At 28.0% G+C, this 24,970-nt stretch overlaps 1 protein-coding gene across 3 annotated transcripts in view; it reads right to left on the minus strand.

Annotated features, from left to right (window-relative positions):
• LOC132923875 (uncharacterized) overlaps positions 1 to 18,609 on the minus strand; it is a 115,897-nt gene extending 97,288 nt beyond the window's left edge. The window contains exon 1 of one of the 3 annotated variants that reach the window (XM_060987857.1): positions 17,541 to 18,609. In XM_060987857.1, coding sequence (XP_060843840.1) covers positions 17,541 to 18,176 — 636 coding nt within the window. In that variant the 5' untranslated portion in view covers positions 18,177 to 18,609. The remainder of the gene's footprint in view (positions 1 to 17,540) is intronic. The other 2 variants (XM_060987855.1, XM_060987858.1) reach the window with 2 other exon arrangements.
• Between the last annotated feature and the right edge of the window lie 6,361 nt (positions 18,610 to 24,970).

The following is a 24,970-nucleotide window of genomic DNA, read 5'->3' on the forward strand; positions in this document are numbered from 1 at the left end:
ACACTGTCCATCGTATACGATAAACGATTCCAAGGGAAGATGGCCTAGAGTAATTTATATTGCATATATTAATTTGTTACCAATATTAAAATAGTAGTAGATTAATTAAATTTTTTCCTAAAAATTGCATTTATTATAATTATAAAATTAAATTTAAATTATTACAATAGTATAATATATTTAAATCTTTAGTAATTATTATCAAATTTTAAGCTCATATCGTCTTCCATTATAAAATAGTGTGAATAGGTTCATGATATAAGTTGACAATAGCTTAAAATGAAACTAAAATGAAAATTAAATTGTGTAAAGAATAAGATAACATACATAGCATTATCAAAAACCACGAATAATATTTTCAAACTAGATAAATATAATTAAAAATCTTATTTTTCGTTTAAATATTTAATTTTGAATTAACTACTTTGAACTACTTATAAAGAATTTTATATTAAATGTTTAAACTTAATGTATGAAAATTTAAAAATTTACAAACTTATAACTACGAAACAATTTTTAAATATTTATGATTTTTGACAATTTTTATTCAAACTTTCAACAATAATAAAAACTATTAATGTAGAATAATGCTCAATTTTTTTTTAATTCTAGTAAACGTGATACTTTAATGTTCTTTTTTTTTAAACTTAATTTAGCCAGGTCTTAGAAAACTACTACTTGCCAAACTTTAACTTTTAAGGTTATTTCATTGAATAATTTAACAAATTAAATTACAAATGAAATAATATGAAATTTCAAAATTTAATTTCAAAACTTATGATTTGAACAAATGTTTATTGGACATTTTGGCACGAATAATTTTTAACAAGTTGACTACGCTACCAATTTCTTAGATATTAACAAGTGCCTTGAGTATCATATATGAACTTAGCAGTTTTATGAATCTAGATAATGATGATAATTGGATTTTTATAAAAGTTTCCTGATATGAAAAAATATTTAGGTAATCAAAAATAAATTATCTCGGAAATTTTGTATTGTCATGGATAATAGTATAATACTCAAGAAGAAATTAGCCAGTAAATGTTAAATATGAAAGGCAATAATTGAAAATCTGGTGTATATTATATGATAATTGAATAACTCATTTTAACGTTAATTTATCAAGGTTTTGAAATAAAAAAAAATTCAAATATCACGTGGTAGCCCAAAATTAATTTTCCTGTATTTTCCCTGAATTATATTTTTTAATAAATTACGCATCAACCAACAACGGAAATAGGTACAAATATACATTTCAGTCTTTAAATGTTAATTTTACTTTAGTTCAAACCATCATACATAAAACACTTAAGAAAAAACATATGTAGAATGTCTTTTTGAGACACCTGCAGATTACTGAGCTTGTGATGGAAAAATTAATATTAGGTATGGCGTATATACTCTACAATCAGCACACTAAACGAATATAATATTATACAGGTATTTGTGGTGCAAACATCATCGGCAACATCTTGCCAGTAAAACTTATAAATAACTTGGCAAGATAAAAATACATATTACTAGTGTCGCTCGAAAACCATCAATGTGGGTTAGATTATTTTGAGTAAATGATTTTTAATACATGAAACATTTAATATATTTAGTTGCATAAATTATGGGTTTTGGTTGGGGGGGGGGGTGGAGAAGATAAAAATTAAAAATATAACAAAGTCATAGTTATACTTTGTTTAAAAGTATAATAGTAAGCACTTCTTTCCTTTAAATAATTTACAAGTAATAAATGTAAACTGGTTAACACAAAAAAGGGTCCTTGAAATTTTGGGAAATTGTAAAATTAGTGAAAATATATCGAGTTATACAGTAGATATTATCCGTATTTTATAAAATCTATCCATTTAAATGATCCCATTTGTACCCTCATTAGATAGTCAAAAAGTTAATTTGTTTAAAGCTTTTAAATTAAAATATTTAAGTTCTTAATTCTCTAATGAATTCAATAACTTAATTAGATTAATTGTCCGTTATAAGCTTTCAGTAAATCTAAATGACTGATGGGTACACGTTGACACTGACTAATAAATTAATAAGTCATTAAAAGGTGTGAAAAAAAAACAGAAATAGTATGATAAATTAGTACAAAATAGTTAATTATTTTAAAAAACTGATTGTCACACACACTGATGAGTAATGTACTAATGTGTGACCTAGGTGTTAATTTTAAAAAAAAGACTAAAAAACAGACTTGTTTTAAAATTGTTTATTAACTGTATAATATTTAGTGATAACTAAATACTCAATGTAGTTATAAATATTTAACTAACTAAACTTATTCAAGTGAATATAGACCGCCTTAAATATTTAAATAGCAAACTAGTAATGATATAAAAATAATATTCAAATATAACGTTTTAACAAAAAAAATTTTAAATTTTATAACATTAAAATATATTTTATAAATTATAATTTGACGGGGAAGGCTATCTATTTTCTCCATTATAAAATTCCACGAGTGCTCTTCAGTCTTCACACATATGCATATAGAATAATAAATATATGTTGTAGGTATTCAAATTAAACGGTTTACAGGTGGCAAGGTTGATACCGAATTCAATTTAGATTAGTTTTAATCGTATCTATTGTATTAATCAAATATTAATATGAATGTACATTATAATTTTATGATTAGTGAGCTTTATACACAAAGCTGGATTACAAAACTCAATAAAATTAATTTAATATTCCAAATGATAGGAACACAAATGCGTTTAAAAAAAAAAACAGATTTCAGGAATAAATAATATTGGTGAGTATAAAATATGTCAACTATAACTATAAACGATATAAACGCTACATTTCAAATATTTTATAATGGATTACACAAAATATTATTTATACCATAAAAATGCTTAATTTACTCAAATATACTTTACAAGACTATTCCCCACTGTGATGAAATTTTGTATACTCAGATGAAATTATAATATATATCTTTATACCTGTTTTTGATATTTTTTTAACCAGTTACGATTACCGTTACATTTTATTCCACAGAAGTAGTTAAATATATACCTATTTAATTAAAGTAAATTTAAAATTGTTCCATTAAAAAAAGAAATGAAATTCATGTATATACATGTACAAAACGAGCGAAAGAATTGAAACACAGCTATAAGGATTTTATATGGTCAAAAAATTGCGCGTGGAACTAAGAAACTGCTCAAACAAAATTCGATATTTACTTATCAAAAAATTCCAAAAAGTATTCTGGTTGATAAAGAACTAAAAATGCATCTTGCAATTAAAAAAATTAAAATACGATAAAAATAAAATACTTTTCTTTTTTATAAAAAGGATGTTTCCGTAAACGTTAAAAGTTTTTAAAATATAATCAGTATCTTACGTTAAATGGATCAACCGGTAGGTAAATTTGAATGACGGCAAATTACACGCTTGAAACTTTAAATTCTATTTTCGTCATATTTTCAGGTAAGATGTAAGACGAAATACCTTTATTTTTAAATTAAGTATCTAGAGACCCTATAAAGAAACTATTATTGTTATTTACTTAACGTTTGTTAACGAGGTGAAATATAATAATTCGATATAATAAAATGTATTCATTTCTTCAAAGACCAAAATTGAATAACTCAACACAGTTCAAAAAAAACAACAAATATTTATACTCATTGTTTGCGGAATGAAAAAAAACAAACACGGTTAAACGCATGAAATGATAAAACAATTTTGAAACTTTTATTCGATAACCGTCGACCGTCGGTTTATGCAAAATTAATTCTCGCGAGCCTCGTAAAATTAATGGTCGCACTAAATTATTTTCGCAAACGTCACGAGAAAACGATTTTTCACTACTACAGTGCAATAATAATTAATATTATCGTGTGTATAGTTTTAAATACTAATAGTATCAAATTCCGAAAATACATAGACGCCCCTCCCCACGTCGAAACGGATAACTATATGGCAGTGATGACGGTATGATTAACCGTAATAAAAATCGATTGATTTATGCGTTATACACTATAACTATATTATATTATTATATTATTATGTGCGATCGTTGAAAACGTGAACGCACGTAAAACTCTATAGTGCTAGTTTTGTTTTAATAAAGTTCGTGCAAAAGCGTTTAAGTATTTTTACTGTCGGTATGGTGTACAGTATAATATATTGTATACGTATATATTAGGGAAAAAGCCGCAGCTTTATATTATTATATCATGACAGTCAGACGGTTTACGAGGTGCAAAGTATGGCTATAAAACGTCGTTTGGTCACATACTCGCGGGGTCGCGGGTCGGGGATTAATGAACAGATATTATATAGGACGGACTGGTTAATAAAATGAATAATGAAAGTAAATTGAAAAGTCTTATAGTAGCAACGTGGCAGAAATATTTTATTAAACATTCGATGGCAATTGTTTAAACCAGAAGTCTCCAACCCTTTTATTTTATGGCGGGTCGAATCTGTGTTACGCTCCGAATCGTAGGCTTAGATCGTTTTGAGTGGAATAGACGGGTACGATTTATTTTATTAGTTACCATTTTATTATTCTATGATGATTTTGCAACCGTTCCGCTACACTTTGTTACAAAAAATCAAAAATGCTTAAATATGATGTCAAGTCTTCTTTATTTAGAATATTAGATAACTGTTTTATGACTTTATTATTTAAATTAATTATATTCATAGCAACGTTTCATTAAAAAAAAAATACAGCATCGCTAAATTCTGATAATCAATCTCAGACCTTGGTGCACTGTATTAGATACATAATAATGTTTCTCTTTAAAATAAAAATTTAAAATTATTAATATTATATAACTGTTAATAATTTAAATTTAATACAATTTATAAAATAATTCAGTCTTTTTTATTTCTTTAATACTTTTAGAACATTTTAAGCCCACGAAAACTCACTGTTAAATCAATTTCAAGGAGTGCCAATCCTAATCATATCTTTAAATGGAAAATATATTTTTCACTGCGAAAATATAAAGTTTGACAAGACTTGTTCACGATTTACAAGGATTTTAAATGTATTATACAACAATATGCGCAATTTGTTTTATATTATTATGGCTCAGGTAACTATTTAAACTAAACGAACAAATATAGGAAGTAGGTAGTATAGTGAAGAAGTGAAAAGATAAATCAGTATTATTTAATCTTATTAAGTTTTTATTTTCTAATACTTCTTAATAATAAAATACTAAATAGTTTTTGCAACTAAAAGAAGTCTTAAACTGGTGAAAATATATTGCATTTAAGTTTTCATTTTTCATATAAATTAAACGAATTTAAAGTTTATGATTAAGATATTATAAAAGTATCTATTGTGAAACAAAATAATATTCATTTATTATAAACTTAGTATAAACTTGATTATACATTATTTAAATTAAAAACTTAAACGTGATATCTTAACCTGTAGGTAATTTGAATAAAAAAAATATGTAATATTAATTTTTAAAAATTATTATTCACTTGGTTCAGATAGAGCCTATGACATAATTTGTTATTTTTATTAAATTGTCTAGAAATGTATAACGTGCACATACGACGTATTGTAATTGTAAATACTTTTGTCTTCTACTGACTTGATTATAAAAGTTCTTTGTAAACGTACTACTTATATATTATAAAAAATATCTTTTTACAACAATTAAATATTCTATTTACTATTTAGTGTAAATATAATAAACTTAAGGAATTAAAATAAGGATTGTACGTTTCTGAAAGAATAACCATACCTACTGCAGTGGCCAAATTAAAATTTTTTTTTTAATTTTTTTACTTATTTTTAAAATCTGGACTTATTTAATTTATTTGTAGAATATTAAATGAAAATATAAAAATTAAAATTATATTTTTTTCAAAATTCTCTAACGAATCAAAATGTTAAATCGTTTTAGCGCTCGAGGTTTGACTAAAAACAATGTGATGTGATCATCAATTTGTATGAGAACTCTACAAGATAAAATATAACAGTGAAATTTATTAATACTCAGTTAACAAACATTATTAATTAACACAGTATTGTACATTGTAAAATAATCATAATCAAATACAGTTCATTTTGAAAATTAATTTTTATCTACAAAATTTATATTCAATGGAACCCCCTCCGTTAACTTCAATGCACTTAAACTAACCATATCGGCATATTCAACATTACTGTACTCTATTATTAAAAATTTAAATAAAAACTTGTAAATTTTAAAAATAAATTGAAATTATACCTATTACACTAATAACCAGTACAAAATAATATGTTACTGTTGTCACCAAAAAAACTCGATTTCAGTATTAATATACCAATAGTTAATTTCTTTTATCTCCAACTTATCAAATTACATATAAAAGTAACCAATATTTTGATAAACATATAAATTATATGTATGACAATAAATTCGATCATATAAAAATCTGTTAACCTTAATTTTGTTATTTTTTTTTATTCTATTTTATAAGTTGAAATTGTAAAACGTATTGTTTTAATTAATCATGTTCATTAATATTAAACGACAACAAATAAATTTCACGTTTTTTTTATCTTTGCAAAAGTTCTCATTCTAATCGATGTAGGTATCATTTTTTTCTTTTTTAGGTCAAGATTCAAGCGTAAAAATTCACAGCAACCTAAAAAACATAGTCACATCTCGATTCGTATAAGAAAAACACAATTCGAGTGTTTATCTTTATGTTTAAAATAATATAATAAAAAAAGTTTGATTAAATCCGGATTTTGAAAATAAAACAAAAATTTAAAAAAAAACCTTTATTGAAACGTCGCAGTAAGTATACTTATGTTACTAACCTCATTCATATTTCAGAAACAACCTGTGTAAGATCGCGTATTTTATACATTTGTGGTTTTAATTACTGCTTTAATATTTTTTGTATACAGATATTTATCAAACTTTTGGTTTGAACAATATTCGTTGTAATAGTATACCCTAAGTATTATTTTTCTCTGCAGAGATAAAAGCCAATAAGAAGTTTCAAGTATATGTGTATAATGTTTTAAATTCAGAATCAGAAATCTGTTTTGTTGATCTTAGAAAAACATTAAATTTACAATTCACATTAAAATAAAATTTGTTTTGAATTAAAATTGTTAGTTGTACAATATTGTACAGACAATTCCATTTCGGCTAACCTTGACATCGTAATGAGATACAACAAAAAATTGTACCAGATACTAAATAATATTACAAAATTATTTTAATTTAATTAACCTAAATAATTGTATTAATAAAGTAAAAAATAAAACTTAAAGAAATAAAAATATGATTTTAACACAATTTTAATTGAATTATTAAAAATCCAATTCCACAGTAACTTTAGCCAAAATCTTATTAAATAATTTAAATCATATTAATTTATAAGGGAAGGCTTGTATAATTAAATTAATTTATATATATTTAAATTAAATTAATAGTACCCCGCATTCAATTGCCTAAAAATGAATCATGTATTTTTTTTAAAATATCAAACTATGTTAAGATTTACTTTTATAGTGAATCACTATTACAATATTAACATCGATAACTGGTGAACGATGAGTATCAGCTACTGAAGTGAAAATTAAATAAGTGAAGATCAAAGACAAACTATGTACAAACATAATATTATTATAACTGTTAACATGCGTAATTCAACTCAAACAGGTCTATATTAAACTCCTATCGCACCGGATCACGTATAGATAGAAGTAGTCGCCAATCAATTTAGTTTCGTTAGGTACTTGTTTTCTAATTTTTTATTCATTTGACGACGTTTATGGTTGGATAATTTCTGAGTAAATTTTTTTTTCGATATCACAAAAATCTAATAATGATATAATATCACGCACACATAGGTAGGTGCTCAGGAATATTCAATGATGAGGATTTAGGGTCGATAAAATATTTTGTTTTATATTTGTAAAGTGTCACGGTGGCGGCGTCAATTGGAAAAAAACTTGAATTAGATCCCGAAATATTTTATTGCTTAAATTAAATACAAATTGGATTTACGGTGTTATTTTATCTCAACACTGTTGATAATAACATAACCGGAAATGATGTTTTGATTTACCAGTGGAAAATTAATCGGATTATCTTCGTAAAAGATATGTTTTTAGATGTTTTCTCTAATTTAAGCTTTATTATAATAAAAATAATAATTATGAAAGTAAAAAAATAAAATAAAATTAAGCTGTGTAGTAAAATAAATTTTATGAAAAAAAAATAATAACAATCACATTATTTAAATAATCATCATGTTAGGTTAGATTAAAGTAACAAAAAAACAAAATGTTTAGGAGAGACTTAGGTAATCTTTATGCAGTGTCTCCTTGTTAACGCAAATAGACTAAAATAACCAAACTCGAGTTTTCCCAAAATAAATATACTGGGACCCAACTCACGTAGTCGATAAAATACGTCGAGACCTAATACATACTGTTTTTGAAATTTAAGACCCAACTCATGGTTATTTGTCATTTCAGTTGTTAAAAGGGAAGGCATAAGTTTTGATCAGTCCATATATTTGTAAATAAAAACCGATCACTTCGCTTATAAAATCTTTCCACCACACTTACGTTTAACTTAGTATGATTCACGTTTTAAATAATTTTATATTTGTTATTAAATTTTTTCAATATTTTTAGGATTTTAATGTTAATTAAAAAAACGACGTGGGTGGCTAAATATGTATATTTTTATATCATTAAATGGGTTAACAATGCTACTAACATTGAAATTATTTTATTTTATTACCTACATAAAAAATTAATTAATAGTTGTTTCATTAGTCGTCTAGAAATGAGAAAATTACACCATAATGTGAATTTTACCCACCAGTTACCGATCAATAAAGAGGAAGAATGTTCAAATCCCACGAATCTCTCCACCTTGAGCATCACCCTACTGGACAAGCAGCAAATAGCACCAGGACACGGTAGGCGCAATTTGTATGCTACTCATACGTCTTGATAATATTGTATATAATGCTTGACCGCCCCAATCCCTATAGCATATTGTTAAACGTCTGCATCGTATGAACAACAACAGAACGCATATAATACAATATCATTTTAATGATATTATTATATGACTTAAACTGGCAAAATTAGTTTCTGTTTGATTGTATGAACCGTTGTTGTCGTCGTCATAAAACCGTCATTGTCTGTTGCCGTTCTACAACTACACACCCACATAAGAATACCACACCAAACAAGCCTTTGACACGCAATGCAGTTCAAGAGAAATCGTTTTGTACATCGTTATCATTATTATTATTATTATTATTATTAATATAATACGCACAATTGCACACAAATACCTCGAGAGTACGCGATTAACGTTTCAATGTATTGTGCGTTTTCAAATTAAACCGATTAAACTCATATCAAATGTCACGACCGTGGCAGATTACGGAGTTTTCAGCGACTATATTGTTTAGGTATCGTCGAACACTACAATCGCTTCGGTTGGCATTATTCCGGGTGAGTACGACTACATTATTATGGCTCACTTCGACATGATATAATATTATTATGATGTTCTCGATCTTCAAATATGTATTGAAAATGTGGCAGGTTTAACGATGAAAATATGGACATTCGTGAACTATGCTTACTTATATATATATATATATATATTTTACATCGACTCGTATCGAAAACAGAGCGGAAAACGATACATTTTTTTTTTATTAAGAACGACAAACCCTCAGCATCGAGCCCATTAGGTTAGGTTATATAATAAATTTGTTTATAATATGTACATGTTACTTAAATTAATTTGATCAATCCACTTTGCTGGAGGAAGGAGATTAATATGTTGGAAACTGGCGGGTTTGGCCCAAAATGATAATTTATTTAATACATCGATTGCTATAATAGCCATAATTAGTAACTACATATCAAGCGTGTATATACATGTTGCCATTTATTAAAATCAGTCGAATGCAAAGTATTTATCGTGAAGAAAGACGAAATCCAAAATAAAAAAGGTGTAAAACCACTCGACTGAACAGTAAACGTCGAGAGTAATTCATTAATATTTATTATAGAGCAAGTCACCGTAATGTATGTTACATTTGAATTCAGCAATAAATCATTGAATAGCAGGAAAAGGGATTCTAAGCGAAGACGGTCTGTATTCTGTATTATTAATAAATATATTAAATTTCTTGAAATCATATCATTGTTATATTGCTATATAAGTAATTTATTTTAATATTCGTTAAATGGTAAATTAATTTATGACTTAAATCATAATTATTAATCTAATATTTTCATTATATTATTTTAAAACTATAATTTTTTTTGTAACTTTTACTTTACATGGTTTACGGAAGGGCTAGATGCATGGTGGTCTCCTTTGATTAAATTATTCAAGCAATGCAATTCCTCACATCGTTTTTCACTTATTTAAAAAATGTTATCTTCGCAGAATGCGTATATTTAACTAATCAACGTTAAAAGAGAGAACAACAGACGAAGTACCTTGCAAAAGATCAACATTAAAAATCTCTTTGAAGAGCCTTGTACTTCCAAAAACCTGTCACACTGTAACGCACTATATTATTATCTTTATATTTACTTTATTTTTATTTTTATCAATCGTATTTACCGGCTATTGTACAAAAAAATATGACGTGGGCTTATTATTTTATTTTTATTATTAATAACTTCAATATTTCCAAATAATTGCTGTAGATCCTGCCAATAGGGCTTATTAACTTGTAAAAAACATGTGAATTCTAATGGTGCTAATTTTTGTTCTGTAAAATAAACATAAGCTCTACTGAAATTATTTTTTGACCAATTTTATTGTAAAACTTTAAGTCAAAAATACCTTTTATTTATTGTTATTTTAATAACACACATTTTATTTCGAAACAAATTCAATGTCATAGAATATCATTTCCATTGCTTAAAATATTCAATTATTATTGTTGTGTAGAATATTATAATAGCGATACATAATATTATTTTAAAAATTTTGACGTTCTGTTCTTATTAATTTAGCGTATAAAGCATAATAATAAATTCCCCAAACTGTACTTAACCATAATTGACAAATTTGTTCATGTTTTGTTGTATGTAAATATAATATATATATTTCGGTATAAATTTGCATAAAAAATTTAATTTAACTTTTATTTTACATGTATCCTTTTCCTAGTAAATCGTATATTTAACTATGTATAATAAAATTAAGTATTCATATTTTGATCACAGATGTATTTCATCTTTTTCATTTATGCACTGATGCCTGTATATTATATTTGCTACTATTATACTTCACTATTTTAATTTTCATTCTTTCTACTTCATAGTTATTGCTTTACTATTAATACTTTCGCTTTTTAGTATACAATTATAAATATTACATATTACGAAAATGATTATTTACAAGAATAAAATGCAGAGTTACACTTTACAACCAAATAATATTTATGGATTTTGTAATTTATTTTTTCAATATAAATATTGCTGAAAATAAAACTGTATGATTACTATTTAGATTTTAAAATTTTATAACAGCTACTTACCAAATTAATTCATAATTTAATAATATATGATTGAATTATAATTGATCGGGTTTATCTAAAAATATTTATTAAAAATCAAAAAAGTAGTCCTAACCTTTAGTAGTTATATTTTTATCAAGCTCTTTGATATGTTTATTAACGAGGCCATTTTCTCAAAGCCACCACTGTAAGCTAGAGCTTAAGAGATTTTCATAAAATTTTTGTTTTGAACAACCCATTTGCCAACTTGTACCGAGCAAGTGGTAACTATTGTTGAATTCCAAGATAACAAAAACAACGCTTTAAGAATTAAAATTTAATTTAATATAAGAAATACGATTCTACACGAATAAAATGTTTGATTCTTTTAAAGGTTTTGTTAAGACTCATTTTAAAAAGTATTACAATTTTTGTAAATATTTTTTCAACGTAATTTTAAGTCACCACAACACCAGATATTTTTGAAAATAGATTATATTTTTTAATATTTTCTATCGCTTTAATTATATATTTGTATACGTTCTTCGAAATCTTTTTATTGATATCATTATTTTTTATGATATTTATAATGTAATAAACTAATAATATTTTGAACAAGTAGTTCAGTAAATATTCAAGAACTTGAAAAAGTATTTAATCTTCAGAAAATTTAAGAAAAATATTTCTAAAACAAGAAAATGAGTATATTTTCAAATTTAAAAGAATCAGCTTGTAAATCATAACATATCTTTATCAATATTACCCTTAATAATATATATTATCAATTTAATAGTTTGTTGATTAATCATAATAATTAAATCAGCCATATTGAAAAAACAATATTTCAAAGAAAAAAAATGCCCACGAATTAATTTTGAATTTTAAAAGTTAATTAATATACCGTTTGTTAATTATTAACTTGTAGCTTGATGTTCTTAACGTATACCTAACTTATTAACACGTTATTTTTTCCATTAATTTACTCTCCTTATCGCTAATTTATAATTTTAATTTTATTGTCAAATAACTGCTTTATTTTTGTAAAACATTAAATTTTGGCATATAGATACTGTTGTTGTTTTAGAGAAAATATTTATACGGATACACATGAAAATTGCACAAATTCCACGACACGCAAAACGTTTTCTTTACTTGTGAACCACAGAAATAATTCTTGCGCGTAGACATCGTAGACATTCTTTCTCAGACTTAGATAATAAACAATATTCGTTTTTTATTTACGAAATAATAAATTCTGGACAACTTTTTTACACATTATAATTAATTTTTTTTAATCAATTCATACAAAATTCAAAAACTTAGTACCTTAGGGCTACTAAAAGTTAGCCCCAGAGAAAAAATGGTTATTTTCCTGTAGTTAAAAAAAAATACTAAAGACATCAACAGACAGTTGTTAAGTGATATTCGAAAGTTTTGGAAAGCTTTTACTGATTCAAAATTATTTTTCGAAAAAAATACACACAATAGCAAAACCATTAGTTTATTTTTAATTCTTGCTATTCTGAAGTATTTTCTATTTTTCTGTAATGTAATTTGTACGTTGCATTAGGTATTTAATTTCGGTAAAAAAACTACAGCTAAAATATTATATAGGTAGGTATAAATATAATTTAATGAAATCATACTTAATCACATAATAATATTAAATTATATTAAATAAGACTACCTACACTCGTACAGCAAGCATATCAATAATTTTAATATTTGACGAGTGACCGACCGACCTTCTGTTTTAATGGCCAACTTTTCTCTTAATTATTCGTTGACTAGGTATTGTTTTAACTACCAATATACTTTTGATTTTGTGTTCATACTTTCATTGAATTTACTTATTACGCTTTGATACGGATGTAAATATTCAGTTACAAAAATAACTAAGTAAAGCTACTTTTTTCTAATCAACTTGTAATTTTGGCCAAGTTAAAAAGATAGAAAAGAAACCAATAAACTTAAACTTATAGTTTACATTTTTCTATATAAACTTAACTAGACAAACTGAAAAAAATTACTGTCTAACCCAGACTTGGTTAATAATTACTATATTTATTTCGTTTATCCCCTATAAGACCTTAGGAATAGGACGAGTAATCACGGGTTTCCGTCAGCTACATCAAAAATTTAGGGAGAGGCGGTACGACATATTATAATGTCCTCTGGCTTAAGTCCGTACATATTTCAAAAAACGGATCTTGCTAAATGACCAGCGGATTATCTCGTCCGGTAATCGGTAAAATAATATAAACAAAACTATTGCTAATTGATGGCAGCACAAACACTTTATCATCGTATTATAATGTTATATTATTATGTACACTGCTCTGCACAATTAACGCGTAACTGCAAGTCGTGAATATATTTACATTTAATACGAGATTATCACTCCGTACGGCGTACGCAATTAGTTTGGGCCGCGCACAGTCTGTTGTTTATACACTGCCCACGCCAATATCAAACACGATAATATTATTATACATTAATCATTATTGTTATTATATTTACGCTGTTCGGCACGTCTTGTCGCGTCGGTCGTGTCACCTCGCGCGTGAATCGTATTGAATTTCCAAACACTACACCCTAAACCATTGGATATAGAAACAAAATAGAAGTCTCCCGGATAACGTGCGGCCCAATTTATGGCAGAAGTGTGTGATATTCCGATAATATATTAATATAACATAAAAATATATAACACACAACAATAATTAATAACATTAAATCTTTGGTCTTATAAATATGTTAAATGAAGATGAGAACTGGTCATTAACTAGGCAGTTAAGAGTCAAACATGCAGCCTGCAGGTTACATAGTTGGTTGTTTTTTTTTAACTCTTAAATTCAACTAAAATTAGTAAATGATTTAAAATCAACTTAACGACTGTACATTTATACCTATAAGCCATAAGGTAAATTTCATTATGTATAATAATTATAATGTCTTATAAATTGTATTTTGATGAATTTTTCCTTTAACTGTAGAGATTCCAATGTTACAATAGTTTGGTGGATGATAGAAACTTTTAAATTAAAATGTAATAAAATATTATTAATTGTTTTTTCAATTAAAATGGTATTGTATAATGACTATTTAAAACACTTAGGAAGTTCTAATGAAAAAAATTTGATGTGTCTATAAACATAACGTATTTGAAAAAAATATAACACAAAAAAAACGGTAGTATAGTCAATATAATGAACATAGTGGACAACAAAATAAACATTTTTTTTTTTTATGTGGTAAATTGTGATTTTGCTTAAAAGTTATAAATAAGAAACACTACTTGGCTTATTTTCAATATAATATGACATGATTATCAATTTTAATTTTTACATCAATTTTCGTCTAAAGCCTCATTATACCAAAACTTTGTACGTCTATTCGAAGAATTTTTTACTGGGTTTATACAGACGGTATAGGTATAGCGTAACACAATAATATTATTATTATAGATCAGCGGTTCTCAATCTTTTAACGTTCGAGTACCAGCTACACATTTTGAAAATTTAGCAAATTTAGTTATTTCTCAAAAAAAATTTATACATTATCGATTATGTATGGAGTGTTTTATTAGGACTGATTAGGAACTACTTGCGTTTTTTCTTCATACATCACCTTTGAACTTTCTGCGTACCATAAGTTGAGAAATACTATTATAGATAAATAATGTATATATAAGTAGTAATTACACAATAATATGAATAATATAAAACTGATATTATAATTCGTCTTCGTTGTTCTGTCCGTATAGCGTTAAAACTATGATATAATATTATTATGACAAATCGCATTCGGTACGTATAAACGGGTGTGCCTAATGTGTTTGGTTACACCCGAAACGGAATAAACCGACGTTATTTCTTGAAAACCACTACGCAAGTGCAGTGATTTCGGACAGACAAAACAAAGTGAAAGGGGATAAATCCTATGTATCCGCACCATCTGGTTTCAATGGTCATGATCAAAATAGAAAAATTCAATTTTCATCAAAACGCTTATTGATTAGGTAAATACATAACTTAAATTATCCAATTACCTTAAATACTACGACAACGTTATAAATACCTATACCTATTACCTATTACCAATTTTAAACGCAAATGACACTTTAAAACGTTTATTTTAATTCATCGATCGAATAAAACAGAAACGGCGGGTTTAATATTAGATAGGTATTCATATATAATATATTGTACAATCGAGTCACGATAACTCGTAGTTGAAGGAAAATAAAAATTCGCTTCAACATATCTAACTCGAATTCATATTAATTTATATTTTTAGGAGAATAAAAAAAAAAATTCGAGTTGTCAAGTTTTTCAAGTTATTGAGGTTTGAGTTATCGCGATTGGAATGTATATATTATAACCCTCTATATGAATTATAATAATGTTTGAAAATAGTAATATTACGGCCAAATAACGTATTATTTAAGTTTTGGAAAAAAGTGGTATAACTGTCACTTTTGTATTTGGCCTTCTACCAGTCAATAGGAACTACGTTACTAATGTGAAACCGTAACTACATTCAGCAGGGCTCAGATTTTATAATAAATGCATATTTTGTAGAATGTTTCAAAAATAGAGAAATACTTGTATGTTAAAAGTTTGTCTTATGACACAAAAAATGTAAATCAAATTATTCAAATTGTATTTTACACGTTTTATACTGGTTTAGGGTTAAGGGCATATTTTGACTTTTTCTATACTTACTTAATAATAGTTTTACGATATCAACAATTATTTTAACGGTTTACTTAGCCTTAAATGATTATACTTTTTTTTTTTGCTTTTAGCAATGAGTCTGTATTGAGTATCACGAAAAATAAGCGGTTAATCGTGAAAAACTGGAAAAAGTACTGTAGTATAATTTTTATTTGTCATAATTTTACGTGTTTAAGAAATATAATTTTTCATCGTATGTAAAACAATGTAAAAACCATTTTTTTTTTAAATTAATTTTATAACTACCTAATTTTTGTAATTAATCAAAAAAATAATAATTTAAAACGATAAAAAAATTTTTATCATATTTTACTTATATTATGACATATTATGACATAATATAATAAAGTATATTTGAGTACTTTTTAATGCTATACTATTTGAGCTCTACTAATAAATATAATTAATGTTGCTTAAAGTTTTTCAGTTATCAAATTTATTTAATTTCAATATAGATGACATGATTTAAAATCTATTTTTCAGTTTTGTTTTTTTAGATACCGATATGCTGAAAGAATATGGTATGCAGTAATAAATATGCTTAAAAATATTTGCTACAGGTGTTTCTAATTTTAAATATTATTATTCTCGATAAAAACTATAAAGATTAGTATTTAAATTGATTTTTAAAATTATATTATTATTATTATTGCAATGATAATAATATTATCCTACACAAATTTTTGAACAAATAGCATTTTAGAAGTGTTTTTCAGAAGCTATTCAGTTAACATAATATCTACAATAATAAAGAGGCGTTTATACTATTTACATATTACAATCTCATCCTTAAACCTTAATGTTTTTATTAAAAACTTTAGCCTTGACACCAAAGCTATAATAAAACGTGATATAAACATATTTGTGATTTTAGAGAAAAGCGTTATAATTCGATCGATCGTTTATGCTTTTACAATAATAATATTGTTATGTCGTCCACACAAAAAAACCTCCTGTACATGACAAATGTGCGATTATGACGTTTTGGAGTCCCTTTAGATTCGAAAAAATCAACAATCACCTTATCTTCATCGTAGTCTTGATGACAAATAATAAATTAAACCTCCTACACGTTATTTATACGACAATAATATTATTGTCATTCAAAAAACCTCTTATGTAGCAAAACATTAACAATTTAAACGATATTTCCGGAAATATCAAATTTTGATTTTTGAGTTTTTTCAAAACAAATTTCATTTATATAACTAAAATTTTAAAATCTGTTTTCGTAAATCGTTGACGATATTTTTTTCAAACATCATCCGTCAGTTTTATGTCATTACGATTATTATAAAACGGACTCACTTCGGCAAACGATTTTTTTGTATATTCGTTGAGGGCGGACGTCCACTCGCCCAGCAGATAGTCGACGGCCGGCGGTTCGCCGCCGCCGCCGGACGCGGCCACGTCGTACAGCCACTTCAACACGTCGTTCGTCCAGCGGACAGCGTCCGGGTCGTTGCCGGTGGCCGCGGGCGGCGTTCGGCGTTGGTGCTGCGTGTTGTGGTGGTGACTGTGGACAGCCTGCTGCTGTTCCGACGAGTACGCCTTGCTGGCGGCCGCGGCGGCCGGTACGGCGGACAGACCGGCGGCCACGCCGGCCACGGCTGCTGACGTGCGGCCCGTCTTGGAGCCCAGCCGCTTGCGGGCCACGGGCGGCGTGGGGGGCACGACCCGGTGGTGGTGCAGCTGCGACGGTTTCCGGTCGCCGGAGGCCGCCGCTTCCGGTTCCGCGCCGGCCGCGGCGGCCGTTCGGGCGGCAATCGATTTGCGGCCGGCGTACTGGGCGATCCGACCGTAGGCGAACTTGCCGACGGCCAGCGCGGCGAAACCGACGAGCGCCCAGCAGAACAAGTACATGATCAGCGTGTCCATGGTCTTGCTACCATCGCTTTCGAAACTGCATATGAGATCGTCGATGGTGTCGGCGAGGTCACCCATGTCGAGCCATGGCGTGCGGTCCTCGACGGGTGGAGCGATATGTGGGTGCGCGGCGGGTCGTCCTAACCGAACCTAACCAAACGGGTCTTCCGGTGACCGCGACGGCTTTACGGTTTCGTACCGAAACCAGCACAGTCCGATATTATAACGATATATACTGTGGTAATATTATTATTATATAGTGGCTGTTGAGTAAATCGCCGTCGTGACGGATTTCTGACTACTACTGTAGAGGCGCGCCGCGTTCGGAGGATCGTTGTTCGCGTCCGGCGGATCGTTTCGCGTTCGACGGACCGTTTCGCGGCCGGCGGATCGCGCTTCGACGCTGGCGCGCTGCGGTCCCGGCGGCGTCGCGCTCCGGCACGTTAAAAATAGAAACGCGGGTCCGCTGCCGCCGCCGCGTTCGTCCGGTCGTGTTGGCTGCACCGGCTCCGACGGCGACAAGTCAGCAGCTATTGCTCTCTGCAGACGACCGCGGTATAGGATTACAAATATTATTTTTTCCCGTTCCTCCCGACTTTCCGCCGCCGCCCGGACCGCGTAGTGGCACTCTTCGTTTTCTCGCCGCACCAGTAGAAATAATGCCAACGCGTAACGACCGACAATATTATTATTATTATTATTATTATTACACTCACTCACGCGGTGCAGTATATATTGTTGTTATTAAAAATAAAAACCGGCCCGCGCGTGCGCGTCCACGGAGTACCTTAACCGTATCCGTGTACCGCATTTAAAAATAAAGACGAGTTCACAGCTGGTCGAGCGCTGTGTCCCGACGACGCGTCCAAAAGTCGAGCAGCAATTCTTGAAATTTCTCGGTTTGTTCAGTATTTAAAATTCTTAAGGTGCAAACCACTGATTGTATAACAGTTTTACATTTTTAAAAAAATTTAGACCCTCCCCCCCCTTTAACAAATTCCTGGACACGCTGAGCTTGACGCAACACGAGCGACGACGTAGCTGCGTGTACCACCGACACGTGGTCATTACTTCCATGGGCTAGTCGGAGTTCTACACGAATCTCCGTAGTTAAACATATATCTAGTCAGAGATAAACAAGATAATCAATAACATGATTGTAAAGGGTCCAAGAGTACTCAACGCCCCTCCCCCTTACTTCTCGTCGGAGATATGCCAACAGTATAGAAATATTTAAGTCTTCAAAAATAGAAAATAATGCTACACAGTTATGACATAAAGTACATATTTTATTTCACGGCTTTCCTGCTGACATGCAATATTCAACGTTGTCGTATTATCTATCAATTCTGGGATACAACGTAACCTAATAATAATATTTTTATTTCATAAACCTTGTACGATTTGTACAGGATTATCATCGCACTATTTTTTTTCAAACCTGTTGTAGCACCATATTTTTAAATAACTATTGTATACTTGATATTATTTTACGTTATAGCTAGTTGCCAACTATATTTATTTCCATAAAATTAGTTTTAAGGCCTCTACAAAAACGAACATAATATGATTACGACTTTGGTGAATAAATTATTCTGCTCCCTAGATTTTACCCAGTTAAACTATTGAGAATAATAATATGACTTCATAAGATTTTTAAAGATTTATTTGTGTACACTGTACATGAATAAAAAAATATGATCTAAGTATAAATTTTCTGGATATAGATAAAAGCTATATAATCAACACTAAATATTAATGATCAATCTGAATCGAAACCAAGAAAGTAGAAAGCCAAGTCAATTTTCAAGTTGCAATTGTGATAATAATACTAGCCGGCGCGGTTTTGAATCGGTTCGCAGAAGACCCAAAACAACTTAAGTATACTTCAGTAGTTCAGTCTTGTGTAGAGTTCTTACTTGCGTAAAAGTACTTACTGATTCGAATAGTTTTTGTAAGTCCTCAACAACTTAGTTAAAGTACTATCTAAACATTCTAAACGCTAAATTTTGAAAAAATATTCGATTTATTTATTATTTTCTAAAGCTAGACTGCAGTGGGCATTAATGAGTAAGTTAACATTTATAGTTTAGTTACTTTTAAATATACATAATGTTACATAACGAATTATTTATTTAATTTTTTTCAGTAACTTCTAATTTAACACTTTTAATTTATTCCTTGATAATTTTTTAACTTACTTAGAAAATTACAAAACACAGAATTTTACATCAGAAGAAAAAATGTATATAATATATTCATATTCAAAATCTAGTGGGTAGAACAATGAATTTATTAATTTTTCAATGATGTGTGTGTGTTTTTATGTATATACAATCAACTTTTAGGACATTAAAAATGCTTTGGTTTTCAAATTTTTATATCTGGTTGAAAATTGAATTTAGTTAGTACTTTGAAGATAAAAATAAACAATTTTAGTTTTTTTCTTAATTATCAAGAAAATCATAAATAATAAACATTTTTAATCAGTTATTTTAATGCTAATACTCCAGAAAGAGATTTGGTATACAGTATAACCTTGTTAGTTCAATTTATATTGTATTAATAAAGTAAAATTCACAAATAGCGCTTTTCGTATATGAGAAAGATAATTTTAGGATTTTTAGTCGGATTACTGGGATGTTAGACTAACAGATGTCGGGCTAGCGATGTATTATTATTTAATACTTATTTAATAGGTTTATTTAAATAATCATAGGTACTTTAAAATGTGTAGGTATGGACTATGGCCCTAAGTAGACTCATAAATTTGGCCCTTATTTATTTTTATCAGCTCCAAATTCTTAAATTGCAATTTATATCGTCTGAAATTTAAATCCTGGTTAGAAAAAATAATAAACTATTTAAATTATATTCTAAAATGTATTCTTTAATAAAATCGATTTGTTTGAATTTTACGTTTCAACCATAAGCAACTAGAGCTCTAATTTTGGGGGGCTAATTTTATAAATGAGATAGAGACAAGTAAACGGACTTAAAAATTAATTTTAATATGCTAAAATACGTTTAAAAATATTTTGAAAAAAAGTCAATACTTAACGAAATAATGAGTGTTAAATGATAAAATAATCATCTTGTATAAAAACGAATTTAAATATTAAATTTGAATTTATCATATTATAAAACTAGTGAAACATGATCAGTAAAACTACAATATTTATATTTTAAATTTAATGATTAGGTCCCGAATTTTTATGCGACAAATATTGTTAAATATGCACATATTTACGCATATACAAATTCAAAAATATACAAAAAATATGCAAATAAAACTCTTTATTGCTCTCTAAAAAAGTATTTACAACTTAAAAACGGTTACAAAATGTATGATAAAAAAATAAATAATTATATAAATAAAAATGCGATTCAAATTATAAACAAACTATTGCTTATTATTATTATATTCATACAAAACTAAAAGACATAACTTTTCAGAAGATATAGGGAACAAAATATCAAACTTGAGACGTAAAGCCTTAGGTATCAATGATATTGATGCCTAAATAGAACAATCCCCCATTTTTTTTAATTTTACGTAACGAATCTTTATAACACTGCGGAGCATATAGCTTTTTATAGTTTCAATTCGTGAGGTAATTTTTCAAAAACACATTTAAATTCTAGGTTTGTTGTTTCTAAAGTGGAATATTATTTTGAACCATAAAGGTACAAATATGTTTGTTAAACTCATTCAAATAATGATTGTTTGTTTTATTTTAATCTAAAGACTTTTTTTATAAACTGTTGAGTTAAACTTCTTTCGAGAAACGCAAAAATAATAAAAATAAATTAATCTTATGAATCAAATGAAAAATTTAAAAGAATTTTGATTCATTATATTTTATAAAATAGTAAATACACAACTTTTATGCAAAAATAAAAAAATAAACAATTTATAATCATGTTTACTTAAATTTGTAAAATAAAAAATAATATAATAACAAATTGACTATATAGACTCTATACATTATGGGACATCGATATTTTGATAAAAATTATTCTAGATGAATTGTAGAAGAATATGCATTTTCATAAAAATTTGTAGGTATCCTAATAATGATAATGATAACAGAAATTAATTTAAGGATCGATAAGACCACATAATATTATCAACTAATAGTATTTTGTAAAAATTTTACTGTTGGAATATAGCTACTTTGTTTCACTCGTAACTCATAATACAACTAATACAAGATCAGCTCTTTATTTATTATTATCTGTGGTCTTAATCGCTGTGGTTAACTAACAAATGGATGTTATAATTTAATACTAAAGTTATCTATATAAATATTGATAATTTTTAAAACTAGTAACAACCTACTTAGTACGCGTAGCTTTGTTTCGTATTTTTTTTTTCATATTTTTATCGTCTTATTTTTCTCGTTTTAACTTAATATTTCATATTAATGACTTAGCTCATAAGTTTACTAGTTTACATTTATGACACATCTTACAATTTTGTTACTATAGTGTAATTTATTCATGGTTTTGATTATTATATAAAGATTAAACCATTAAAAGGAAATTACAACTTAATCTGCTCACTTATGAGTTAATTGTTTATTCATATATTGATCATAAATTTGAATAGCTAATAATATTAAGATACACATTAGAGAACACATAAATAAATGGTAATTGATTATCGCGAGTTATTCGATATTCTCGGTCATTACCGAGCATTCTCGGAAATCGCGCGACTTTAAAGCGTATTATAATATCAATAATATATTTTCACATTATCGGTCGCACAAGCACTAACAGACAGCAAACAACTACGTAGTAGTGTCCAGTTGTTTGGAAGATTATCCCGAGACGAAAATTACAAATCGCGATGTGACAAATAGCGCTTATGCACTTAAAAAAAAGTTACGCGTAGTCTAACAACGCTCGTTGTATACTGTTTTCTTATTACTCTGCAGAACTTTTTCGTTTTAAAAAGACGTGGACGCGAAAAACAAATCACCGCGGGACGTGATAAACGACCGTGAAAACTATAAGAAAATAATATATGGCAAGTGCCGTCCGTATACGTAGATGAGAACCTACGAACAGACTTGCTGGCCTTATCGACTGTCTACCGCGCGTAGGTATAATATAATCTACTGTAATATCGTGTTAGTGCACAGTATACGATGGAAATACGGGGAATGGTAAATTCCTACAAAAGTCGGTAATCCCCTACCCGGACACGGCGTTAACTCTTACAAGAGATAGTGTTAATTCCTACATAAAATAGTGTTTACTACTGCACGAGATAGCGTTTAACACTATACACGATGTTTTATTAAAAAGAAACTAAGTCTGCAGAAAAAAAATAATTTCTTTGAGATGATTCTATTATTTTTTTTTTTACATAACTTTCAGTTTTGTAATAGTATCATTATTCGTTAAAGACGATATTGCACGTATTCATAACTAAATTAACGTAATACAAACAAAACCAAAATAGTAATAATAACTTATTACAAAATGAAGCAGTACAAATTGTGCCGCAACATTATAAAACAATTTTTTCCTCGTAACTCGAAAATCTTTCGGGGGAGGGGGGTTGAACCCCAACCATCCCCCCTGTATACACCCCTGGTTTTCAGCTTATTTATAAAAACGATAACCCAAATTATTATGCTTACTATATATTACATAACATTTATCGAATAAATTTTTTATTAAATCTCTTCAAAATTTATAAATTGTAATTAGAGTTATATTTTTTTAACTAAAGGCCGAGATTTTTGAGCCATTTTCTGAATTTGTGTCATCAAGAAAAAAGGTCTGCAGTGTAAGAAATTACACCATCTTTTGTTTTCAGACAAAAGTTTATTAGTGGTCGAGCTTATATTTGGACAATACCTACAACAACAAAAAAAACTTTCCCTCGAATAATTTTATATTACAATGCGCACGACATAATAATGGAAAATAAGGTTGTAGGACTTAAACTTTGTATAATCGCATAGAAAAAGTAAAAAGTTTGGAAAGTTTGTTCTATTTTAGGTATTAACAAAATTCAAAATTCTGGATAATTTATATTATTTCTGATGGCAAGGAAATTTATACGACGGACAGTTTACACAATTATAGGTAAAAAGAAACCGTACATAAATTGCATAAAAACACAATTATTATCATCTATTATCAAGATATGTACTTCAAGTAGTCAAATAGTTTGATTGTAGATTTTATTACAAATATCATTACACTAATATTGATTGCGATAACAAATTTTAAGATATTTATCTTCTTCTCTAAAGTCAAGCCCAATTGAAGTCATCCATATTTTATTGTATCCACTTCTCGATTTAATACAGAGTTAAAACAGTTAAATTTTAAATTAATTATTTATCCTACACGAGTTTATCTCATACCAATCCTAATTATATCACTTTATATTATGAAGTTTTTCAAAATTATTCAAATGAGATTAGCAAAGTACTTTGTTATATCTATTCTATCACTTATTTAATTCGTTTTTTACAAACAGAGTATCGGTATTTTTTTTCGAAAAATTCACAAAATAAACCATTAAAAATTAAATATGCCATCTACTTTCTTTAAATCATCAGTTCACCACAATATTATGTGTCTTTGCTCATAATAATTGGAATCCCCAAATTTGTTATTGCGGTTGCGGATAATATTACAATGATTTATTATATATTAAAAGATATTTTTATATATTTTTATTTAAGCTAATATTGAATTAACCGTTTATTATGATGTTGACTTTTTTCGCATTTTTTATGATATTTTCATTTTTCAATTAAATATATAATACTCTTAAAATAATATTTTATAGTTTTAACTATAGAAATTATATTTTTAAACGTTTATTGTCATATTTATGTATG

This window comes from Rhopalosiphum padi, chromosome 3, assembly GCF_020882245.1.
Source record: "Rhopalosiphum padi isolate XX-2018 chromosome 3, ASM2088224v1, whole genome shotgun sequence".
Lineage (NCBI taxonomy): Eukaryota > Metazoa > Arthropoda > Insecta > Hemiptera > Aphididae > Rhopalosiphum > Rhopalosiphum padi.